At 34.4% G+C, this 22,441-nt stretch overlaps 1 protein-coding gene across 16 annotated transcripts in view; it reads right to left on the bottom strand.

Annotated features, from left to right (window-relative positions):
* Positions 1–22,441, bottom strand: part of FTO (FTO alpha-ketoglutarate dependent dioxygenase) — a 458,508-nt gene that overhangs the window by 211,059 nt on the left and 225,008 nt on the right. Inside the window, exons 8-9 of one of the 16 annotated variants that reach the window (XM_074293420.1) lie at positions 21,216–21,312; positions 15,962–16,574 (exon numbers count right to left, since the gene is read on the bottom strand). The exons of 14 other annotated variants lie outside the window; for them this stretch is intronic. In XM_074293420.1, coding sequence (XP_074149521.1) covers positions 16,507–16,574; positions 21,216–21,312 — 165 coding nt within the window. In that variant the 3' untranslated portion in view covers positions 15,962–16,506. Of the gene's footprint in view, positions 1–15,961; positions 16,575–21,215; positions 21,313–22,441 lie in introns of those variants that run through there. One more of the 16 variants, XM_074293426.1, reaches the window with a different exon arrangement.

Below are 22,441 nucleotides of genomic sequence, written 5' to 3'. Positions count from 1 at the left end.
TTCAAGAGATGATTAAGGAAAATTGCCTTGAAGTTTTAGAAGAGGTTAAAAAAGAAACAGAAAAATCCACAGATCATACTCACCTCCAAAGAACCATAAAATAGTCCCCCAAAAACAAATCCTGGAACAGTTGAACTACCGTGTTTCCCCGATAATAAGACACTGTCTTATTATTTTTTTGGGACTAAAAAACACCAGAGGGCTTATTTTCAGGGGAGGGCTTATTTTATCCTCCATCATGCCCCTTTTATCCTCCATCATGCCCATTTTAGCCTCCATCATGCCCCTTTTATCCTCCATCATGCCCATTTTAGCCTCCATCATGCCCCTTTTAGCCTCCATCATGCCCCCTGAGTGCTTATTTTATTCTCCATCGCTTACTGAACTTACCGAGTTTTTAGATGGTCCTGTCTCAGCTCTACTCCGCGGCGCTGCTCTCAGTAGCGCCAGCAAGCAAATCACCAGGGAAGAAGAGGATGACGCGCTCACTGCTGCAGCTCTGATTGGATGCAGCTCGGAGCGCGACATGCGTTTCACCCGGGAGGGGAGGGCGGCGCTGCTTACTGAAGGTACCGCTACGCAGCATATAGCGCAGGGGATCACCATGATGACCGTTTTCATAGTAAGTTCGATAGGGCTTATTTTCGGGGGAGGGCTTATTTTAGCGGAATATTAAAGAGTATGTGGGTGTCTTATTTTCAGGATAGGTCTTATTATGGGGGAAACACGGTAGCAAAAAGATGGGATGAAACAATCTTTTAGCCCAAGAAATTTGGAAGAGCTTCAAGAAAGTTTTACTTTGAGTAAAAGGGGGAACACAGCCTAAGACAGGAAGTATCCCTGCAAGCCAATAGCAACCCAAAAGAAACCTCAGGAGGAAAATTCCCAGGAACATCATAGCTAAGTTTTGAAACTCCCAGGACAGGGAAAAAATTATTACAATCAACTAGGAAAAAAACCAATATAAAAACTAGGGAGCTATAATTAGAATAACACAAGGTTTAGCAGTTTCTTCAATAAAAGACTGAAGGTCAGGGAACAAACAATATATTTTGAAAAGCAAAGGAGTTGGGCTTGCAACCAGAAATAATTTACCCAGAAAAGCTGTGTGTCATCCTGAATGGAAAAAAAAATTAATGAACTAAAAGATTTTAAGATATTTATGAAGAAAAGAATAGAACTGAAAAAAAGTTAACTTACTAGACCAGGGGAGGGGAATGTCCATGGGACTTATAAGGTGCACAAAATCATTTCCTTAGGCTACTGTAGGCAAAGAGGAGCTGAAAGTTAGGACAACAACTTCCCACTGCTTGAGTTCCATAAGTTAAAAATATCCAAATGGACACTGGCAGAAAAAAAGGTTTCCCACTCCCAAACTAGATTGTGGAGAAACATAAAAAAGTAAACATTAAAGACTAATTAAAAAGGAGTTCATAAAGTTAAAATATTTACTTCTTATATAGTAAAATATTATCTGTAATTCTTAAGAATATTATCATTACTTAGGTAGTTTGAGGTTTGAGCTGAGGAAGATGGAATGATTCTAAAAAATAAAACTGGTTGAGGAGAGGAGAAATGGAAGAATTATCTCAAACAAATGAGGTATAAATGCTACAGTGCTTTAGTGCGGGCATCAACGGATGAGGATTGGTAGTGTTAGGATGTTATTCTCAACAAAACTGAATTAAAGAGGAGATAATATACACTTAAAGAGTATAAAAGTCTTAATTTACAAGGAAATATGAAGGCAAGGGGATAGGATAAGGGAGGAACTCTTAGAAGAGTGTGTAGATCAAGAAATAAGAGGGTAAAGGGGGAAGGTAAGAAGGGGAGTCTTAGAAGAGGTATAGATTAGGGGAAACAAGTGATTAGAAGTCAATTGGCCATCTAAGGAAGGCCAGAGCAAAAAGGATACACAGTGAGGAAAAAAAGGACAGAAAGAAATTCATAACCAGTAATTATGACTTTGAATATGAATAGAAAGAACTCGCCCATAAAACAGAAACAGCAGAATGGATTAAAAATCAGAATTTAATATGCTCTTTATGAGAAACACATTCAAAATTAGAACTACACACAGAAATTATTATGATTCTGTTGATGCAATAAAAAACAGTAATAATCATGAACTCAAATAAAGCTACAATAAATTTAATAGATAAAAGGGGAAACTACATTATGATAAAAGGTACTATTTTATCATAATGAAGTTATATCAATATTAAATGAAATTATATCAATATCAAACAAGTATGCACCAAATGCATCCAGATTTTTAAAGGAAAAGCTAATTGATTACAGATGGGAATGAGAACCAAAATTATAATAGTGAGGACATTCAGTCTTCTCCTCTCAGAACTAGATAAATCTACCATTTTGGGGAGCCAAGATTGGTTGCCAGAATAAAAGTTACTCCCCCATACTCACCTCCAAAGAACCATAAAAAAGTCCCCCAAAACAAATCCTGGAACAGTTGAACCAGCAAAAAAGATGGGATGAAACAATCTTTTAGCCCAAGAAACTTGGAAGAGCTGTAGGAAAGTTTTACCTTGGATAAAAGGGAGAAACACAGCCTAAGACAGTAAGTATCCCTGCAAGCCAATAGCAAGCCCCACCTCAACAAGCCAGTGAAAGATCTTGAACCCCAATGAGGTGGAGCAGTCAAACATAAACATTCCTTTTCCCTCTTACCTCAGCACAGCCAGGGAAACAGTACATTCCAGCTCTGAAAACTGCTATATGCTTCAGTTTAGCCCTAGGCAAACAGGCCAGAACTCCATGTGCTTCTGTATAGCCCTGGGGAAACACGCAGGACACCTCCCACATCATACCCACTTACTCATCCAATGTAGCACTAGATGTGATGATCCCCTTTGAGCCCCAAGACAACATCTTACAACACCAGGTAAATAACCATAGCTTACAGCCCCTAGCACAAGAAGTCTGATACAATGCCCCTTTTACTCTGGGAACACAGCTCAAATTTAAAAGCAAGGAAAAAGGCCAAAAGAAATTAGCAAAAAACAACAACAACAAAAAGAATCTGGACAAAGAAAGTTATTATGGTGTTAGGAAGACCAACACACATACTCAGAAGAGTACGTCAAAACACTGATGGACAATCCCTCCCCCCCCAAGAAAAAATTGAGAGGTCGTCTCAAGATCAGAAAGAACTCATAGAAGAGCTCAAAAAGAAGCTTAAAGTTCATAGAAGAGGTAGAAGAAAAAATGGGAAGAGAAATGAGAGTGATACAAGAGAATTATGGGGGAAAACTGTCAATAACTTAGAAAAAAACCCAACTGCTTAAAAAAAGAACTGGCCAAATAGAAAAGGAGATACAAAAATCTACTGACCAAAAAAACCTTTTAAAAAACCTCCACCAAATGGAAAAGGAAGTACAAAAGCTAATTGAGAATAACAATTACTTGTTAGAATTGAGCAAGTGGAAGCTAATGACTATGAGATATCAAGAATAAGACATTCTAAAGAATGAAAAAATAGAAGAAAGTGCAAAATACCTCATAGCAAAAACAAATGACCTGGAAAAATAGATCCAGGAGAGATAATGTTAGAATCATTGGACTATCTGAAAGCTATAAATAAAAGGAGAACCTACCTGGATAGCATCTTTCAAAAAATGATCAAGGACAACTGCTCTGATCCTGGAACCAGATGACAAAATAAGCATTGAAAGACTTTTCAGGAAATAGATCCCAAAATAAAAACTCCAAGGAACAGTCAAATTACAGAACTATCAGGTCAAGGAAAAGTGGCCAGAAAGAAAGAATTCAAATATCAAGGAGCTACAATCAGAATTATATAGATGAAATCATGTTAAGGCAGTTGTAATAGTAAAGAACATGCTATTCTGGAAGGCAAAGGAGCTGGAATCAAAATCAAGAATCAAGTAAGTGCCTGATAAAATTAAGCATAATACTTCAACTCTTCAATATGTTTTATTTCTGTATTTTGTCTTTACAACACAAAATTTTCTCTTTTTTATTAAAGCTTTTTTATTTTCAAAAGAAAACCTTGTGTTCCAAAATTTTCCCCTCCTTATCTGCTGTGAACCAGGGACTATGCTAAACACTAGAGATTCAAAAAAAGGCAGAGGGCCATCCCTATTTATTTTTGTTTTTTCCCTACTTACTAGTATTTTTACATGTAAATTACATGTAAAGATAGTTTTCAACATTCATTTTTTTAAGATTCTGAGTTCCAAATTTCTTTCTTCCTCCCTCCCTTACTTCTCCCTTCCCTAAAACAGCAAGCGATTTGATATAGATTACAAATGTATAATCATTTTAAACATATTTCTATATTAGTCATGGTGTGAAAAAAAATCAGAAAGAAAAAGGAAAAATCATAAGAAAGAAAAAACAAAAAAAGTAAAAATAATGTCATTCAATCTGCATTGTCTCCATAGTTCTTTCTCTGGATGCTGATGACATTTTCCATCCTAAATCTCTTGGAATTGTCATATTACTGTATTGAAAAGAAAAGTTAAGTCTACCATAGTTGATCATCACACAATCTTTTTGTTACTGTATAAAATGTTCTCCTGGTTCTGCTCACTTCACTCAGTATCAGTTCATGTTTTCCAGGATTTTCTGATATCAGCCTACTTATTATAGAACAATAGTATTCCATTACGTTTAAATACCACAACTTATTTAGCCATTCTCCAACTGATAGGTATCTACTCAATTTCCAATTCTTTGCCACTATAAAAAGAACTGTGACAAATATTTTTGCACATGTGGGTCCTTTTCCCTATTTGAGGATCTCTTTGGGATACAAGCCCAGTAGTGGCACTACTAGATCAAAGAGTAAATACAGTTTTATAGTCTTTTGGGCATAGTTCCAAATAAGCATAATTTTTCAGGGGAAAAATGCTCTTTCAATGAAATGAGAAGATACCAAATTTTACAAGATAACCAGAACAGAACAAAAAAATTGATCTCCAATATCAAAACCCAAGGGAAGCTGAAAAAGGAAAAAGAAAACCTAAGGAATTCAATGGATTCAATGAATTGTTACATCCCTACATGGGATAATGATATTTGTCATTCTTAAAAATTATACCACTGATAATACAACTGGAAGGAATATGCAGAGACAGAAAATACAGGTATATAGCAAATTTGAGGAAAAAATAATTAAGGGATGACAAAGAAGAGGACACTGAAAGTAGAATGGGTTAACTTATTTCACATGAAAAAATTGTTAATATGATAGAAAAGGAAAATTACAAATTCTGGAGGAGAGGTGGAAAATAGGGTAGTGGAAAATAACATTATTCCATTGGTGGAGTTGTGAACTGATCTACCCATTCTGAAGAACAATTTCAAATTGTATCCAAAGAGCTACAATTATGTTTACCATTACTAGGTCTATATCCCAAAAGATCAAAGAAAAGGAAAAAGAATATATACAAAAATATTTAGAGCACCTCTTTTTGGTGGCAAAGAACTGGAAATTGAAGAGATACTCATCAATATGGGCATTAAGAGATTGACGATGAAAAAGTTGTGATATATGATTATGATGGAATATTATTGTACTACAAGAAATAATTATTAGGATGGTTTCAGAAAAAAAAACCCTCGGAAGACTTATATGAATTCATGCATATATGAACAGAATGTGAACAGAATGAGAACACTGTAGGGTGTAATAGCAATATTATAAAGATAATCAACTGTAAAAAACTTTGTTATTCTGATCAAGACAATGATTCAAGACAATTCCAAAGGATGCATGATGAAAAATGCTATCTACCTTCAGAGAGGGAACTGATCAATTCTGAATGAAGACGGAAGGATATACTTAAAATTTATTTTTTCCCTTGTGTTTTCTTTTGTATCATGCAAAAATGAAAATATGTTTTACAAAAACACATTATTTAATCAATATCAAATTGTTCACCTTCTTAGGGAGGGGAGAAGAGTCAAAAGGAGAGAATTTAAAACAAAGTTTTTTTAAAACATTTTTTAAAAATGTGTAAAACATTTTTGCATGTGATTGGGAAATATTTAATGAAACAAAAATATATTGGAAAAAAGGAAATAAAAAGTGTTTTGAAAATAAAAGATGTTAGTAAGTATTTTTAAAAGACCCTCTTCAAGACCAGAAAATATAATCAACTGAAGGATCAGCTATATTGAATCTGGAGAAGGAAAGACTTCTGAGAGACAAGATTGTTCTATTCAACTATTATCACAAGGAAAAGCATAGTCATTCTTCCTGACCCCAGAAAAAGCAACAACAGGTAAAAATGATAGAAAAACAAATGTAAGCTTGGTCTAAGAAAAACCTTTCTAATAATTGGAGTCATACAAAAGTAGAATACTATCTAGGAAGTATTCTTTCCCAAATGTCATCAAGCAAAAGCAAGATGTCCATTTTGCAGATGTGGCCCACTTCATGCCCTGACCCACAAAATTCCTGAGTCCAGATTAAAATTTAACTAGAAAGAGATTAACAAAATAAAAATATAACATAGATAAAGTTAATTTGTGGTTTTGTAAAGTCAAAGTTTGACCGTAGGAATCCATTTCTTTTGGGGCTTTATTTCACTGGTAAAGAGGGTATCCATTTTCAGTTGTGTACAATAAAATATACAGTATATAAATTCCTTTCCAACTCTGAGGTTCTATGAAAAGTTGGTCATATTATGAAACCTTGGGAAAACAAACGATCTGACTCTTGCATTGGTATCCAGAAAATAGGAAAAGATATAAGGAGAAGACTTCAAGGAACATGGACCATAATTACACAGGATAAGAAGACATGGATTTGTCTATAATTTGCATTGATGGAGGGGGTAATCATATTCAAATTACTATGATAAGATACCTTATATATTGATAAGCTATCTTATGTATCCATCTTTTGCTAGATATCTGCTGAATTTAAAGTGTAATTGGCCAAATGTTACAGTAACTTCCAGGAAAGGACTGATTTAATAGAGAAATAAACACCATTCTTCAGTATCTTCTATCTACTAAGATGAAATGGACTTTAAAAACAAGTTTTTGGGGAAGGGATATTATAAGATCTACTGAGAAAAAAAAAAATAAACTAGCAAAACCAAAACAACAAAAGTTTAGCTGAGCATATTATATACATTGTAATAAACTACACATGAATAAAGAATTTAAATGTAAAAAGTCACACCATTAAAAAAACATAGGACATTGGAATCTTATATCAATTCCAGTAATGAGAAAAGAGTCTGTAATCACACAAAGGAGAGAAAAGATCATCAGAAATGAAACAGGCAGTCTCAACTACATAATATTGTAAAGGTTTTACATAAATAAAATTAATGCAATTGGAATTATTAGAAAATATACAGATTGTTTTAGCCGTTCTGAAGAACAATTTGATATCCAGCAAGAGATGTTACTTAATCATTCGAATGTCTAATCCAAAGATTCCACTGCTGAGATTCTAAGCAAATAACGCTGTTGTCAATCAGAAAAATCCCTCCAAACAAAATCACAAAAAAATCAGTTTGATTTGTGATAACAAAAAACTGGAAACAAGTTACATGTCCCAAATTAGAGAATGGCTAAACAAATTCTGGCATATGAATATGACAGATTACTGCCATGTCTTATGGAGAAATGAATATGAAAAATCCAGAGAAGCAATGAAAAGCTAATATGAAATAATGTAAAGAAAGAACCAAAAGAACAACACACATGGCATTAAAGCAATACAATACAGCCAATACTGAAAAGATATAACAAAACAGATGATTAATGTCATTGCCATGTTTTCAGAATAAAAGGACAATTCCTTGGTTTTTTTTTTTTTTTGTGTGTGTTTTTTTTTTTGTTTTGTTTTGTTTTTAGTTAATCATCTATTTTAGAGAAATGTTCATTATAGGAAGGCATTATGGAAGTTTTTTTGGGAAGTGTCGATTATATAAACAGAAAATGTACCAAGATATATATTAAAAGGTATAGAGAACAATTCTCCCCTACACACACAGAATGAGTGGGATGTTCTCAGAGAAAGATGCTAAGACATATTAATGTTATCCCAGAAAGAAACCAAATGTGTACCTCTCTTGGGAACCTTGGGGTTATCACATTTCTTCCTCGGACTCAAGGCATGATGTTTACAAATGGAAAACTCTATAATAAAACTCACGTGAGTGCAGACCCACAACTTCTGCAAGTGTTTACATTCTAATCAAGAAAACAAATCGCTTCTCACCAGGAAATTCCAGTGCTGTCAGCATGAAAGTTGCTGTACTGGTGCCAGGGGACTCGGGGGACGACAGAAGCTTCCCCTTTTTTCCATGCTGGACTCATTCTGTACACCTCCATGACAGGAGGGAAGAAAAGCAGTCCAAGCATATGACACCACTTTATTTGTTCTCTAGCTGCTTAATGTGTACCCTGAGTGCCTAGTATAGGGCTATGGACCCTGTGGCCAATCAATATTCAATAAATCTTTGGTGATAAGTTATATGACTTCCAAACCAGCCAACCTGAGAGAAATATATTGAGAAAGTATGGATTCAGACTTCCTTGAGTAGCAAGGACTGACAACCAAGGCTGTTTGGATAGGGATTTAAAAAGTTGATATTAACATGACAGCATAAGAGACATTAATATCTTTTTTTTCCCTCTGGCCAACGGGTATTTTTGCCTTCTCTCAAAAGCACAGAGCAGTGGTCCAGTAGGAACTAGACATAATAAACTCATTATGTTGGAAGAGAACTCTGGGGCCATCTTGTTTACTCTCTCACCTAAAGTGACAATTTCCATGACCAAAGTGATAAGAATGATCATGCAATCTCTTTTTCAACAAATGATGAGGAACGCATCATCTCATAAAGCAACTCATTTCATTTTGTAATAACTTTTTAAGAAAGTTCTTTATTTTGAGCTGAAATCTGAGTTCAATTGCCCTTGGGAGCTCTACTAAATATTTAATTCTTCTTTCCCTGAGCAGTCTTTCAAATAGATGAAGATAGCTACTATGTACCCTTCACAGATCTTTGTTCCAGATCATATAATGAAATACACAGTTTAGGTTCCATTCTGAAAAACATGCTGAGCAAAGCCAAAGCTTCCTATTGAGTGCACAGATGATAGTAGACAGAGAAGAAATCAAATCATAGATCTAAATTCTCTGTCTAGTCCTGCTACCACTGATGCAATCAGGGAGTGAGTTTTCCAACAAAATGCTGGATCCTCCTCTCTGAGAAGGAATACTCCTATTAATTGTTTATGATTGAATTATTTGAGTAAAGTATGTTGGAACAGGGATTTTAAAATTTTTGTGACTTTCAAATTCAAATGACTCTGTTGTCCCCAAATCAAGTCATCCCAAGACCTGGCCTTCAAGGGAAGGAGGCATTTCTGTGATGAGAATCACTTAAGACGTTACTCATCATCCAAAGGTTTTTTTTGGCTAGAAGAAAAAGCAGGCTTTTGCCCATGCTTTTGCTTGCATCTTCTTCCCCCTCCCTCCATTGGAAATTTCTTTTTTAACCTTGACTGAAACCACATTCCATTAACTTATTCCTTCAGAACATATGGGCACTTGACTTCCCAGGCCTTTAGAAAGGCAAGAAAGAAGCATAGAGAAGACTTGCAACTTTTACTTAAATGACCTTAATTTATATTGACAAGCAATGGGGGAGAGATGAAGAAAGAGCATACAAAACTAAAGGGACTCATCATATTTGTATGAAGCAACTGAAACTCAGCACTGAACAGTTTCCAACAGGAACATAACTTTAAACAGAAAATCAGGCAATCTGCCATGTTCCCAGAGGCAAGGTACTCTTTCCTCTACCTCCCATCCAGGGAAACATAGCACATAGGCCTGGACTTGGCCCAGAGTTATTTTACTCTTAACTCCCCTTCCCAGAATCAAAAAAATATGAGTGTTCTTCGATGCCCATCTTGAAAATATGATCTGTCACACAATTATCTAATTCTGATGTGCATTAATCGCTGACCAGGATTAGGTGGAGAATTCTTGACAAACAATAGACAGTTGTGAGTTAAATAGCCATTCAATTATTTTTATCATGTTCAAATCTTTAGCACTCAATACTTAATATTCAATACTTAACTAAGGAAAACATTGAGCAAGAAGCAATTAATTAATTGAAGCCCATTGGATTGGGAATCAGAAAACCAAGGTCCTATTTCCAATTGGGCCACTAACCAGAGATATGGCTGACTGTGTTAAGTCACTTAATCTTTAGTAAATGATTAGACCTAAGTTTCCTTATATGTAGTATGAGAAGAGTAAAATGATCCAGATCAGTGGCATCAAATTCAAATAGAAACAATACACTAAACCATGAGCTGTATATTGACTTGGAAAGTCACATTTACATTTTTAAAAAATTAATACATCATTCATTAAAATCAAAGAGGAGCTGCTATTTAATCTATTTGCCCATGGGACAAGTTTGATTTCTCTGGCCTTAAAGATCATCTGATCTTTAAGGTTTCTATCAGTTCTAAATTGCTATGCCCCCACGATTGATGTTTACTTTGGGCTTCAGACTGAAAAACAAAGTATTGGTGCTCCTGACATCCCCAAGTAGAAAAGAAAAGGACAACAGACTAGGAAAAAAGAAAGTAAAATATGAATGAAACAATAAATGAGAGAAACAAGGCTGTGACAAAAACTGCTATGAAATAAGAAGAAATATCAACTGCCTACTTTTTTCACAGGATTGTTAACAGGATCCAATGAAATTATGTATATCCAAGTACTTTAAAGGTATAAATAACTATGTAAGATGATTTGAAAAGATGGTTTTGCAAGATGTTATGATAATGGCAATAATATTCAAAACTAGAATCAAGTAGTCATCTTATAATTCCTCAGATATAAATGTCCATTAACAAGCAACAAAGTTGTTTAAGAATTCTGGTGACGCAGTGGATAGAGCACCGGCCCTGAAGTCAGGGAGGACCCTGAGTTCAAATTTGGTCTCAGACACTTAACACTTTCTAGCTGTGTGACCCTGGGCAAATCACTTAACCTCAATTGCCTCAGAAAAAAAAAAAAAATTCTGGTCAACGCTCCTCCTGAAATTGTCACCTTTAAAAGTACAAAAAATCACTGGGATATATATCAACCTGACACCCTACAAAATGTTTCATGGCTTTCTTAGGGAGTTTTCAATCTTCTTTGATCCAATATAAGGAAAGAGATGCCAGAATGTGGCCATATTCCACTGCTCCAAACTAAATAAAGACAGGGAAAGAAGATCTCTGAATAAACCAAAATATCTTAGAAACCTGTAAGCAACCAAAAGAAAGAAAAATCCAACATAAAGAACATACACTTGACTCTAAATTAAATAACATGAAATGAAAGATTAATATTTTTATGGATTAAAAAGTAATAAAAATAGTTTACTCTTGAATTATAACATCTAATAGAATAAAAGAGTGAAAAGTGTCTAGAAGCAGGGTATTGGGTATATAGAGCACAGAGTTCAGTTAGAGCTAAGTCCAAATCTAGATTCATAATTACTAGCTATGTGACCACGGCTAAGTAGTCACTTAACCTCTGCCTCAATTTTCTCAACTCTCAAGTGGGGATAATATAAGCACCTATCTCTCAGGGGTTGATGTATTCAAATGAGATAATATTTGTAAAGAAACTTAGCACCGTGCCTAGCTTATGGTAGGTGATTCATAAATGCTTGTTTCCTTCCTTGATCCTTCCAAATAAAATTAGAAAGATGTTAAGAAGCAGCAATCATTTTAACTCTCAGATGGATTCTGTCCATCTTTCTTAACTATCTAATTGTTGTCAAGACACACAATAATTCAGATACAGAATAACTAAGTGTATATCACCAAGCTATATTGTTGACTAAAGCCTCTAACCACTGACACATGGTGTTGGGTGGAATACTGAGACTGGAAGAGGGAATCAAGGCAAACATGTCTGTTATCCTACACTTCATAAGCATCTTAAGTAGCTATTATGTACCAGGAAAGAATCAAGGAATCAGTGTCCTCAAAGAGCATATAATCTACCAAAGAATATAATATGTGTACAATATAAGGCAATACAAACAATGTAAGAAGTACATTTTAAAAAACATGGCTAATATGAAACTATGCTTTGCATTATTTCATATGCATAATTGCTATTGCATTGCTTACCTTCTCACTGAATGGGGAAAGGAATGGAAGGGAGAGAATTTGATGCTCAAAATTTAAAGGGGGAAAAAATGCTAAAAGTAAATAATAAGCTAAAATGTAAAAAAAAAATTATATTCAAAGTAATTTTAGAGAGGGAAGAGTGAAAATGCTAGGGAATGAAGAAGGAGGTCTTGAGCTCACCCTTAAAGGGAGATAAGGATTCTAGAAGTTAGGCAGTAAAGAAGGAGTGCATTTCAAGCATGGAATGCCTTTGCCTGTGCAGAGTCATGGAGACGAACATCATATATGGATTATAGCAAGCAAGCTTATTTGGCTAGAAAAGAATGCATTGAGAATACTAATACATAAAAAGCTTGGAATGGAAGCGCAGCTTCAGATTATAAAAGGCTTTAAATGCCAAATGGAGGAGTTTGAATTTGATGTTAAAGGCAACAGGCAGGCACTAGAGTAGCAAAGCAAAGCGTCAGACCTTTAGGAATATCACTTTGGCAACTTTGAGGATGTTGGACTGGAGATGGGAGAGACTGAAGAGATCAATTAAATGGTTATTGCAGTAGCCTGGATGAGAGCTTGGTCAGCATCGGTGTGCAGAACAAAAATGGATATGAAAGCTATTATGTTAATAGAATCGACAAAATTTGGCAACCGATCTGATATCCTTATAGGATATAGGATATCAAATTGGAAGTATCCAATAAATAGCTGGTGATGAGGTAATGGAGTTCAGAAAGAAGATAAGGGCTGTATTTTTAGATCTGGGTGTCATCTACACAGACATGATAATTAAACAGGGCTGTGTGTGTGTGGGGTGTGTGTGTGTGTGTGTGTGTGTGTTGATTAGATTTAACAGTATATAGTATATAGAGAAAATAGGTCCTGGGAGTATACTATCAATGAAGAAATAAGACATGGATGATGTTCCAGAAAAAACAAAAAAACCCCAAAACTGAGGAATGGTGATATCTTCTGAGGCATTTTAATATATTAAAAATATATATATATATATATATATATATATATGTATTTCCACATAGCAAGGTGTGGAAATATATATACATATATGCCCTCTAAGTGCATATATGTCCTCTAAGATCTTAGGTCTGGTATCTCACTCAAAACACAAACTTTAATATCAAAAATACAGCACCAATAAAGCAAAGAAATTAAGTTGTCCCAAGGTGACCAAAAATGTTGCCTAAACAATATCCAAATTCCTTCATCAGGTCTTTGGAAATCTGGTCCTTCCTTATTTTTTCGCCTCATCCCTATCACTTCCAGAAACAAGTTCTTTGCTCCTGTCAAACTAATCTATTTTCTGTATCATAAAAGACCTCCCTGTGTTTATTCATGATGTTTTCTCTACTAAAAATGTCCTTTTTTTTTCCTGTTCCCATCCTTACCTACTGAAATATTATATAGGCTCATAGTCTTAAAGTTGAAAGACCAAATTTGTAGTCAGGTTCTCCTGATTCTAGGCCTGGCACTCTACTCTCTGGCTATCTAACTGCCCTGCCCTGAGCATAGAAAATGCTCAGTAGCTTGAAATCAATATACTGAATAAACAGAATTTTTTTCTTCCTTATGCTCTTTATTTGACCATCCTCAACAAAACCTAAATTTAATCATGAGACTATTAAAAACTAAAATTCAAAATGAAGTGATGAGATACAATTTTGATGAGAGACAATTATATATCATTATAATTAGTTTTGAGAAATCCTCTTATTATTAAGGAGAAGAAACCATTTCTCTTTTTTAAAGGATATTCCACAGTGGCATTAGAATCACAATTTTCAGATTTTAACCAGAAAGCATAGGCTTTTTCTTACTTGCTTTGTTCTACAACTATGAAATATACTTTGCAAATGAACTGCATTCTAGGATATTCTACCAAAAGAAGAGGAAATGTCATAGTGTAATTAAGTTAACTAAGTGGATTAAGCCAAGGTCTTTCACTTATTGAAGAAAAATATCATGGCCTGAAAGCTCATTCAAGCCACATAACCCAGGCTCTCTAAATACTGTATATATATTCAGGCTGTCCCTGAAGAGAGACAAAAAATTAGCTACCCACAAAGTGAGCATGGTTTTAAACTTTTAGAAAAGCCGTTCCAATCAAAAACTTTTTTGTAGCTTGCACAATCTGACTACCAATGAAGGTAGATCCTGGCTAAAATCACCCAAACTTCTTCCATTTGATCCAAATACCAATAGTACCTTTGGCAGTAAAATTCAATATCTTCTCTACATTCTTTCAATCTTTTAAGGACAAAATTAATTTTCTGATCTGTGCATGGTTGAGTGTTAATTTCTATATTCTTCAAAGGTAAAATCCTAAGAGCATTAAGAGCCAAGACAGGGGTCTGTTTTCATGTACCAAAATATATTTAATCATAAAGATTCTTGCCAGAGACATAAAACCCAGTTACTTCTAGATCTCTTTCCTAAGACCTCTGTTAGGTGTAGATAAATAATTACGCTAGATAGTCATATGCACACCATCATCAAAAAGGTTTGCCAACCAAAAGGAAGAGAAATAATCAGCTTTCAGTTTGTATAATAAAAAGTCAATTTTCTCCATAGGGATTTACACATCTCTGCACCTGATTCCTGTCCTATTCATATTATTCTTTTTCTTTTTCTTTTTCTAAGGCTGGGGTTAAGTGACTTGCCCAGGGTCACACAGCTAGGCAGTGTTAAGTGTCTGAGATCACATTTGAACTCGGGTCCTCCTGAATTCAGGGCTGGTGCTCTATCCACTGCACCACCTAGTTGCCCCTTATATTATTCTTTTTAGATCTCTTATGAGATTGGTAGTAGAGTCTAAATCTACTATTGTTTTGAAAAAGTTATCTAATTCTGGGACTCAATTGTATCCTTTTATCAAAGAAAAGGCAGAAGCACTAAACAAAAGGTAAGGACCATCAACAAAACATATTTAGACATTACTTTCATGTTAAGTTAGTTGTGTGTGTGTGTGTGTGTGTGTGTGTATACACAGAGAGAGAGAGAGAGAGAGAGAGAGAGAGAGAGAGAGAGAGAGAGAGAGAGAGAGAGAGAAAGTCACTTGTAGCAAGGCTACTTCTAGTGAAAATGGGTGACTTAGCACATATTTATTTGCTTAAAATTATTCTTATTTCACATTAAAGCATTAATGGGCTCAATCTCCTTGAACTTGTTTTTCTTAGTAGTAGTATCCAAAGAGAGGAAAAGAGTCAGTGCACATGAGTACTGTGCACTCTGATATGTTACACTGATGTTGTTAGAGATGACTCTAGGTACTGGGTTGTTTTTGTTTGTTTGTTTTAAACAAATCCTCTAGAGAAAATTTTTAAATTTCCATGAAGAAAAACCAAGATTTCAAGAACATGACAAATAAAAATAAATCTGGGTAACATGTATAGGAGAGAAAAGTGGAACTTGACCAATGTGATTTCATATGCATCCTTAGATAGCCAGATACTATCTCTTGAAGTCATCCAAGTTTTATAAAGTACCCACAATGCTGAAGCTGTCACGGGTCATGGAGCTAAGGATCAGGGAAATTATATTTCTTCTTCCAGGTATTGGAACATCTCAGATTTTATAAAATGAAAAATGCAAGAGCTCATACGGGATGGAATAATGCTAAAAATTTAATAGTTAACCATTACTATATAAAACATTTTAATAGAAATATATTTACAAATTAAAACAGAAACCAATACAAAGATGTCAGTTTGTACTACTTATTTCTAACAAGTAGGGGCTAACATATCACAAAGATCAAAAGAGATAATAGATGCAAACTTTTACAAAACATTTTAAAGAACTATATAAAATTGGCTACTCTTATAGAATCATTATTATTTCTGTTTTTAATGATAATCTACTGATAAATAAGCAATATTTAGGAACTTCCTTCAATGCCTGAGGCACTGAGAGGCCCACAGAGTTAGTAAATATCATTGGGATTTGAACCAATCTTCCTTACAGCAAATGCAGTACTCTCTTCCCTGCATATCACACTGTATGCTTGAACGTAAGATTCCATTATCATAGAGCGGGGATTTTTCTTCTTTTTTTTCCTATTTAATAGTATTGTATTTTTTCTAATAACATGTAAAAATAGTTTTCAACATTCACTTTTGTAAGATTTTGAGTTCCAAATTGTTTTCTCTCTCCCTTCCCCTCCCTCCAAGACAGCAAGCATTCTGATATGTTACACATGTACAATCATTTTAAAGATATTTCCAAATTAATCCTATTGTGAAAGAAAAATCAAAACAAAAGGGAAAAAATTACAAGAAACCAAAAAGGCACCAAAATGAAGAACATAATGCAGAACAGGATTTCTTAAACTTTTCCCACTTGTGACCCCTTTTCATCCAGGTAGCTTTCTTGCAAATGATGTATGATGATGGCTAAAAGTAAGAATAATACAGGTAATTGATGAAAGGTTTGATCTTCTAAAAATTTACTTATAAGACAGAAGTTTAGCTCTTTGTGTCATAAAGACAGTATTATAAACATGGGTTAGATTCTCAAATCAACTCATGAAAGTTACAAAGCCCATAATGTGCTTGAAATGATATTAATAGTACTCTAGAGCCAGGAGTTTCTCTAAGTACATCCTTGAACCCTTTGACCATTAAGTATAGAAATTTGGTATGAGTACATCAATTGTACAGGGAGGGGGAAATTAGGGAGAAATGGATTTGGATCCAGACTACCAATATAATAGTGTTTAGGATGAGATACATCAAAAGGAAAATGGGAAGTATTAAGCCTTAAGTCCCGAGTTCAATTTTGGAATGGGTGTGTGTGTGTGTGTGTGTGTGTGTGTGTGTGTGTGTGTGTGTGTGTCTATGTGTAGAGATCAAGGAAAATCCTCTCATTTGCAATTATTCTAGGAAGTATCAGTAGTTCTGGCAACAAAGGACATCAATAGAGAGAAGGTTTTGTTGGAGAAATCATCAGTTGTGAAAGGTTCTAGCAGTGGAAAGCATCTTTGTTATGGGAAGGGTGGAGAAAACAAGATAATATGTATAAGTAATTTTGCATATTTTAAAGTAAATACACATGTTATATATACGTATACACATCGTATATATACATACATGAAGTTATTGTTACTATTAGTCAACAGTATTATATCATATAGATGATTGTTTTTAGTCAAGTGTTCATAACTCAGGGACTACCTAAAGTACTACACTCACTACCCTGAATTTTTGGAAGAGCTTTATTTACCTCCTGAAGCAAGTTCAAACATATATGGTCTCATTTGATCCTAACAATAACCTTAGTTAAGGGATGTAAAAGAAAATCCTGAGAATATTCCCAATAACAAGTACTAGTAAATGATGGGGATTTTCTTTTCGTACTACTCAGAGCTAGAACTGAAACGAAAGCTCTGTGGAACAACTGTTAAACTAGAAGCTGAAGGAATACTTAAATCTCTGGCCCATTTCAAAGTTAAATGATTTGTAAACAATGTAAATAGGAAGCCAGAGCTGAATTATTTGAAAAATCTATGGGGAAAAAGAAACAACTATATGCTGCAGTTTTTAAACAATTTCATTGTTAAAAGCAAAGACAGACAGTTCTAGCATCAGGGTATCTGAGAGCACTTCTGGAAACATGGTGATGATCTGTTAGTCAAAAGGAATGCAAATAAATTCAAAGAGTGAATTAGCACCTTAGAAGGAAAACTGAGTATATTCATTGCTTAACTAAAAACATTGATTTCTGCATACTTGAGTTCTTCTGAGAAGCATAGCTTAAAGTACAAAAATATAGGATAGTCATATAAGTATGCATAACAATTCATATACACACATTTTAATTATGTGTATATAATAAAGCCAGATACAATCCAACAATATCCTGGAAATCAAACCTGAAACTGAAAGCCTGTTTGTCCATTCTGGTTTCTCTCTCTTCATACCCAAACTTGAGTTGAGAGAGAGAAGGCTGTGCCATGTCTACAGCTGGCATTTTCTGGCTCCTGTCACAGTTTCATAACCTTCAGTATCTTCAACCCTGTTCTTCTCATGTGAAGAAAGGAAGCACAGGGGTATTGCACCTCTTCACATTCTTGGTATACAGAACAGGCAAGCTCAAGCACTTTCATACTAACAAAGCTCAAATCTCCACTGACTCGCTCCTGGAAGGGTTAAAAATAGAAAAGTCCTACCCACTGGTTTGCTCTGATGTTCCAGGAGATATTGTCACTGGATGTATCCTCAATAGAATTCTATTCAACACCTCTGTCTTTAAGTACAAAGCTGTAGGCTGTAGCAGCTTTAAGAAACATAAGTATCCCTTTTTTTCTGCTGCACAGTATCTGTGTGTGAAATTCTCTAAAGGGGTTTAAGTATTTACCCTGAACACTATCAGACAGTTTCTAAAATTTTCCTTATCCTGTTGCAAACACACACACACACACACATACACACACACACACACACACACACACACACACACACTTCAAAGAGAAGCATAAATACAGTTCTTTGTGTTTTCAGCACATACTCTGTTTTGGAGGCTTAAGCCTGAATTCTTTTGAAAGTGTAAATTCTCCCATCCCCCTCAAAAAGGGCAAGTTACATAATAATTTTTTTTTCCTTTTCATTAATAACTATAGTCACTAAGAAGAAGAATGGAAAAACATGAGCCAGAAAAATTATATAAGTGGAAAAAGGGGGAGGGTGAAAAAAGGGGAAGAAAACATATCTTTTTTAATTACTAAAATTATTTAAAAATTTACTCCTTAAATTTTCTATCCTTTGCTTCTCACCTCTCCCAAACACATCTTGTTGTTGTTTTTAAAGTCTTCATCAAAAGTCTGTGAAGAGCAAAGCTGAGAAAAGGATTTAGACCATTAAAGCTGAAAGATGATCCTTAGAATCCTAATGTAAGAGTAGCCTTCTGACCTGTTTTGACATTCAAGGGCCTAGCCTACTAAGCCATAAACATCAGCAAGCCTATAGTATGTCTGAGTCATTGCTGAGTCTGGGTATAATAAAGCCTAAATTCTGAATGATCAAACTTTTTTTTTTATTATTATAGCTTTTTATTTACAAGATATATACACATGGGTAATTTTTCAGCATTGACAATTGCAATACCTTTTGTTCCAATTTTTCCCTTCCTTCTCCCCCCTCCCCCAGATGGCAGGTAGACCAATACATGTTAAAGTATATGTTAAATATAATAAATGTATACATGAATGATCAAACTTTTAATTTCAAATTCTGAATGACTACAGTAGACTTTTCCAATAACTCAAAAATACTGGATCTGAAAATTGGAATCCCAAAATGAATGTATCTGTTTTAATATTTATAATTAACTGAGATTAATCTTTAATTTAAACTAAACTTCTATTTTATTTTTCAAAAATAATGCATGATGGTATCTTTAGCTTTACCTTTAGCTGTAATAGGAAATAGCAGTCTGGTATGTGAAAAACCCACATTGTTCTACATCTCAGCTTGAAATAAAAGCCAAAAGTACTATAACAGCTTCTTTAATTCCCCTAGAAACAAATTGTTTCTCTGTTCCACCCACACTTTATTCCTCATTACTATTTATTTATTTATATAGATATGTAGTTATAAATATGTCTGCATGTATATATTTAAAATAGATGCTACAATTAAAATTTCATAGTGGCTTTAGGAAAGCCCCAACCAAAAAGAAAGGTTTCATCTTAAAAATTAAACAACTAAAATTTCTGTATTTAAAGGTCACCTTTAACTTTCTGAAGTTTCACCATTCTCTCTTGAAAAGCTTTAACAACAAGCAAATGGAATGATATTCCATAAAACTCTCACTAATTTTCTGCATCTTTTAATGTTTTCAATGCCATGACTGCTCTTTCTGCCAAATTTTAACATAAATGGGTGGGATTAAATGGAGCCTGTAGCCTACCTAACATAATTATACATGTTGTGATTTTGTACTGCCTTGAAACAGATACATTTTAATAATCCTAGTCTTGGCTTCTATCCACTCAAGTCAATAAAGGTTATTAAGGCCAATTGCCATATAAATACACTATCACTCGGCAAAACAAATTGTCAAGGCAGGAAACAAAATTCATAACACACCAAACCATGAGGGTCTGGTCTTTTCTTTCTTATACATAAGCACTAAAAAATTTCTCACCCATATGTAAATAAATAATATTTTTTAAAAATGTTTGTGTTGGAAACAATTCCAAAAGTATATTCACTGGTCTTCACTGAAATTGAGTTAGAAAGAAAATGAACATATTCCATCAATTTGGAAGGCTCCACATTCCACTGTCTTTTTCTGTATCCTCATGAATTTAATGGTGTTAAAACATTTTTATAGGTATAATAAATGTCAGTTTTTCAAGGCAGGAATGATACCAGATCCTGAGAGACAAAAGGCCTATCCACTGAATCTACAGCTACAGTAACACTTTCTCACATCACAAGAGATTTCAGCTTTTCATACTTCTCTTTACCCAGAAAGCAAAGCTTGTACAGTCTCTTTCAAATGGTAACTCTTTCTTTGAATTCAGTGGACACTTATCCAGAAGAGTCTCTTGATAATATGTTAATCTGGGATAAGGGAGTGGTCATTGGGGCTTATTGTTTGTTTTTAATAAAATACAAGCATCTGAATAGCCTTAGTCCTTTTTTCTTGAAAGAGAAAGGGAAGAGAGGAGAGAAAGGCTAGAGAGATACTTGGGTTGTAGAGGGAAGGCTATGCACTTCAGTTTTAATGTCTCTAAATTCATGAGGTAATATTCAGGGAAAATGTGAAATTTTATCATACTGTCATTCAAATATAAGGTTTAACATTTACATCACAAGAGCAAGTAGAGAGTAAAACCATCCTCAGGGAGAGAAATGCCAAGAATAAACAGCATGATAAAAAATGTGTGCTTGCTGGAACAAGGAATTAGAAGTAGGGGCTCTGGTATAGTAGGGGATGAAGGAAAGACTTACATAGGGAGAACCATGAGGCTTAGGCAGTTGATAAGTTTTTTGAAATATATGACTGGTTATAACATGTGAAGTAATTACCATTAATAGAGGAAAAGCTATTTAAGAACTCATTTTCCTTTTTTCCTTTGTCCCACCTTCTCCCTTTGCCTTCCAACACACAGTTAATGTGAGAATGCTGAAAGTTAAAAAAAAAAAAAAAAATTCTGTTTAAGTCTTTTCTCTAGATAAAACTATTTCCAAATTTTATTTAATCCATAAGCAAAAAAGTGAAAAATGTTCATTGCCTGTTAAGGATTTTTGGTCTGGCTTCCAAAACAGAAAAATCAATGATGTTTTTGAAAGCACAGAGCCCATTTATTAGAAGAGATCCCCCACATATGCTATTTTACATTACCAGAAAAAGCATAATTATTCATTGAAAATTATTATAATTTTGAGTAATATACTGCCTAAAAGCCAAGGGAGTACATTCAGCAATGCTTTTTTGATTAACCTAATTCTATAGAATCCAAATGTGCTCCAAACACTGCACTTTTTATGTTAAATTGCTGTTGAATTTGTTAACCCACAACTGATTTCCTGTGTTATGGAATCTTAGAGATTACAGCTAACTTGAAGCAACAGGGATAATTCTTGACAGTTAATGGTACATTTCTATGCATTTTCCTCAAAACCTAGAATCCTGTTGTCTCTGAAAGGTAGCTAAACATTGCCCCCTACTGCTTAAAATTGAAGGAATGAGAAAAAAAAAAAAAAAGGCTAGCCTATGAAGAGATAAAATAGGGCCTTAAATTAACTAACCTCCTCCGTTCACTATCCCTCTAATACCCTCTCTTCTCTATTCTTACTCCCCATCTCTACCCTAGGTTCTTAGCTATTATACATTAGCAGATATAAAAGAATGGACATATCCAATTATCATTCTACTTAATATCCTGTGATGGCTCAAATTAACTGTGTGATTAAAATGCTTAAAGAGTCATAAAATATTTTTTCAAGGTTAAACTTAAATTAGAAAAAGCTTCTCAACTTGTCTTGTCCCAAACAGTAATTTCCTACTGATAAATATCATCCTGAGTCATGTTGAAAGAGAGAGACACTGAGGCCACTGTTTCAATCTGAGCACACAGTAATGATACACCAATTGTAGAAAAACTAGCCCTGGAGGATTCCCAAATTGGCTGCTCCTTTGGGTTCTTTTACTGAAGGTCTACAAAATAATAACGCAGTCTCTCCTTCACAGTTTCTCCTCAATTATGAAACTGTAACTGAATAGCAGGTTTTTTTAGAAAGGAATTTATAAT

This window comes from Sminthopsis crassicaudata, chromosome 2 (assembly GCF_048593235.1).
Source record: "Sminthopsis crassicaudata isolate SCR6 chromosome 2, ASM4859323v1, whole genome shotgun sequence".
Lineage (NCBI taxonomy): Eukaryota > Metazoa > Chordata > Mammalia > Dasyuromorphia > Dasyuridae > Sminthopsis > Sminthopsis crassicaudata.
The sequence above is the reverse complement of the archived record's forward strand: the minus strand, read 5'-3'. Positions and strand labels throughout refer to the sequence as shown.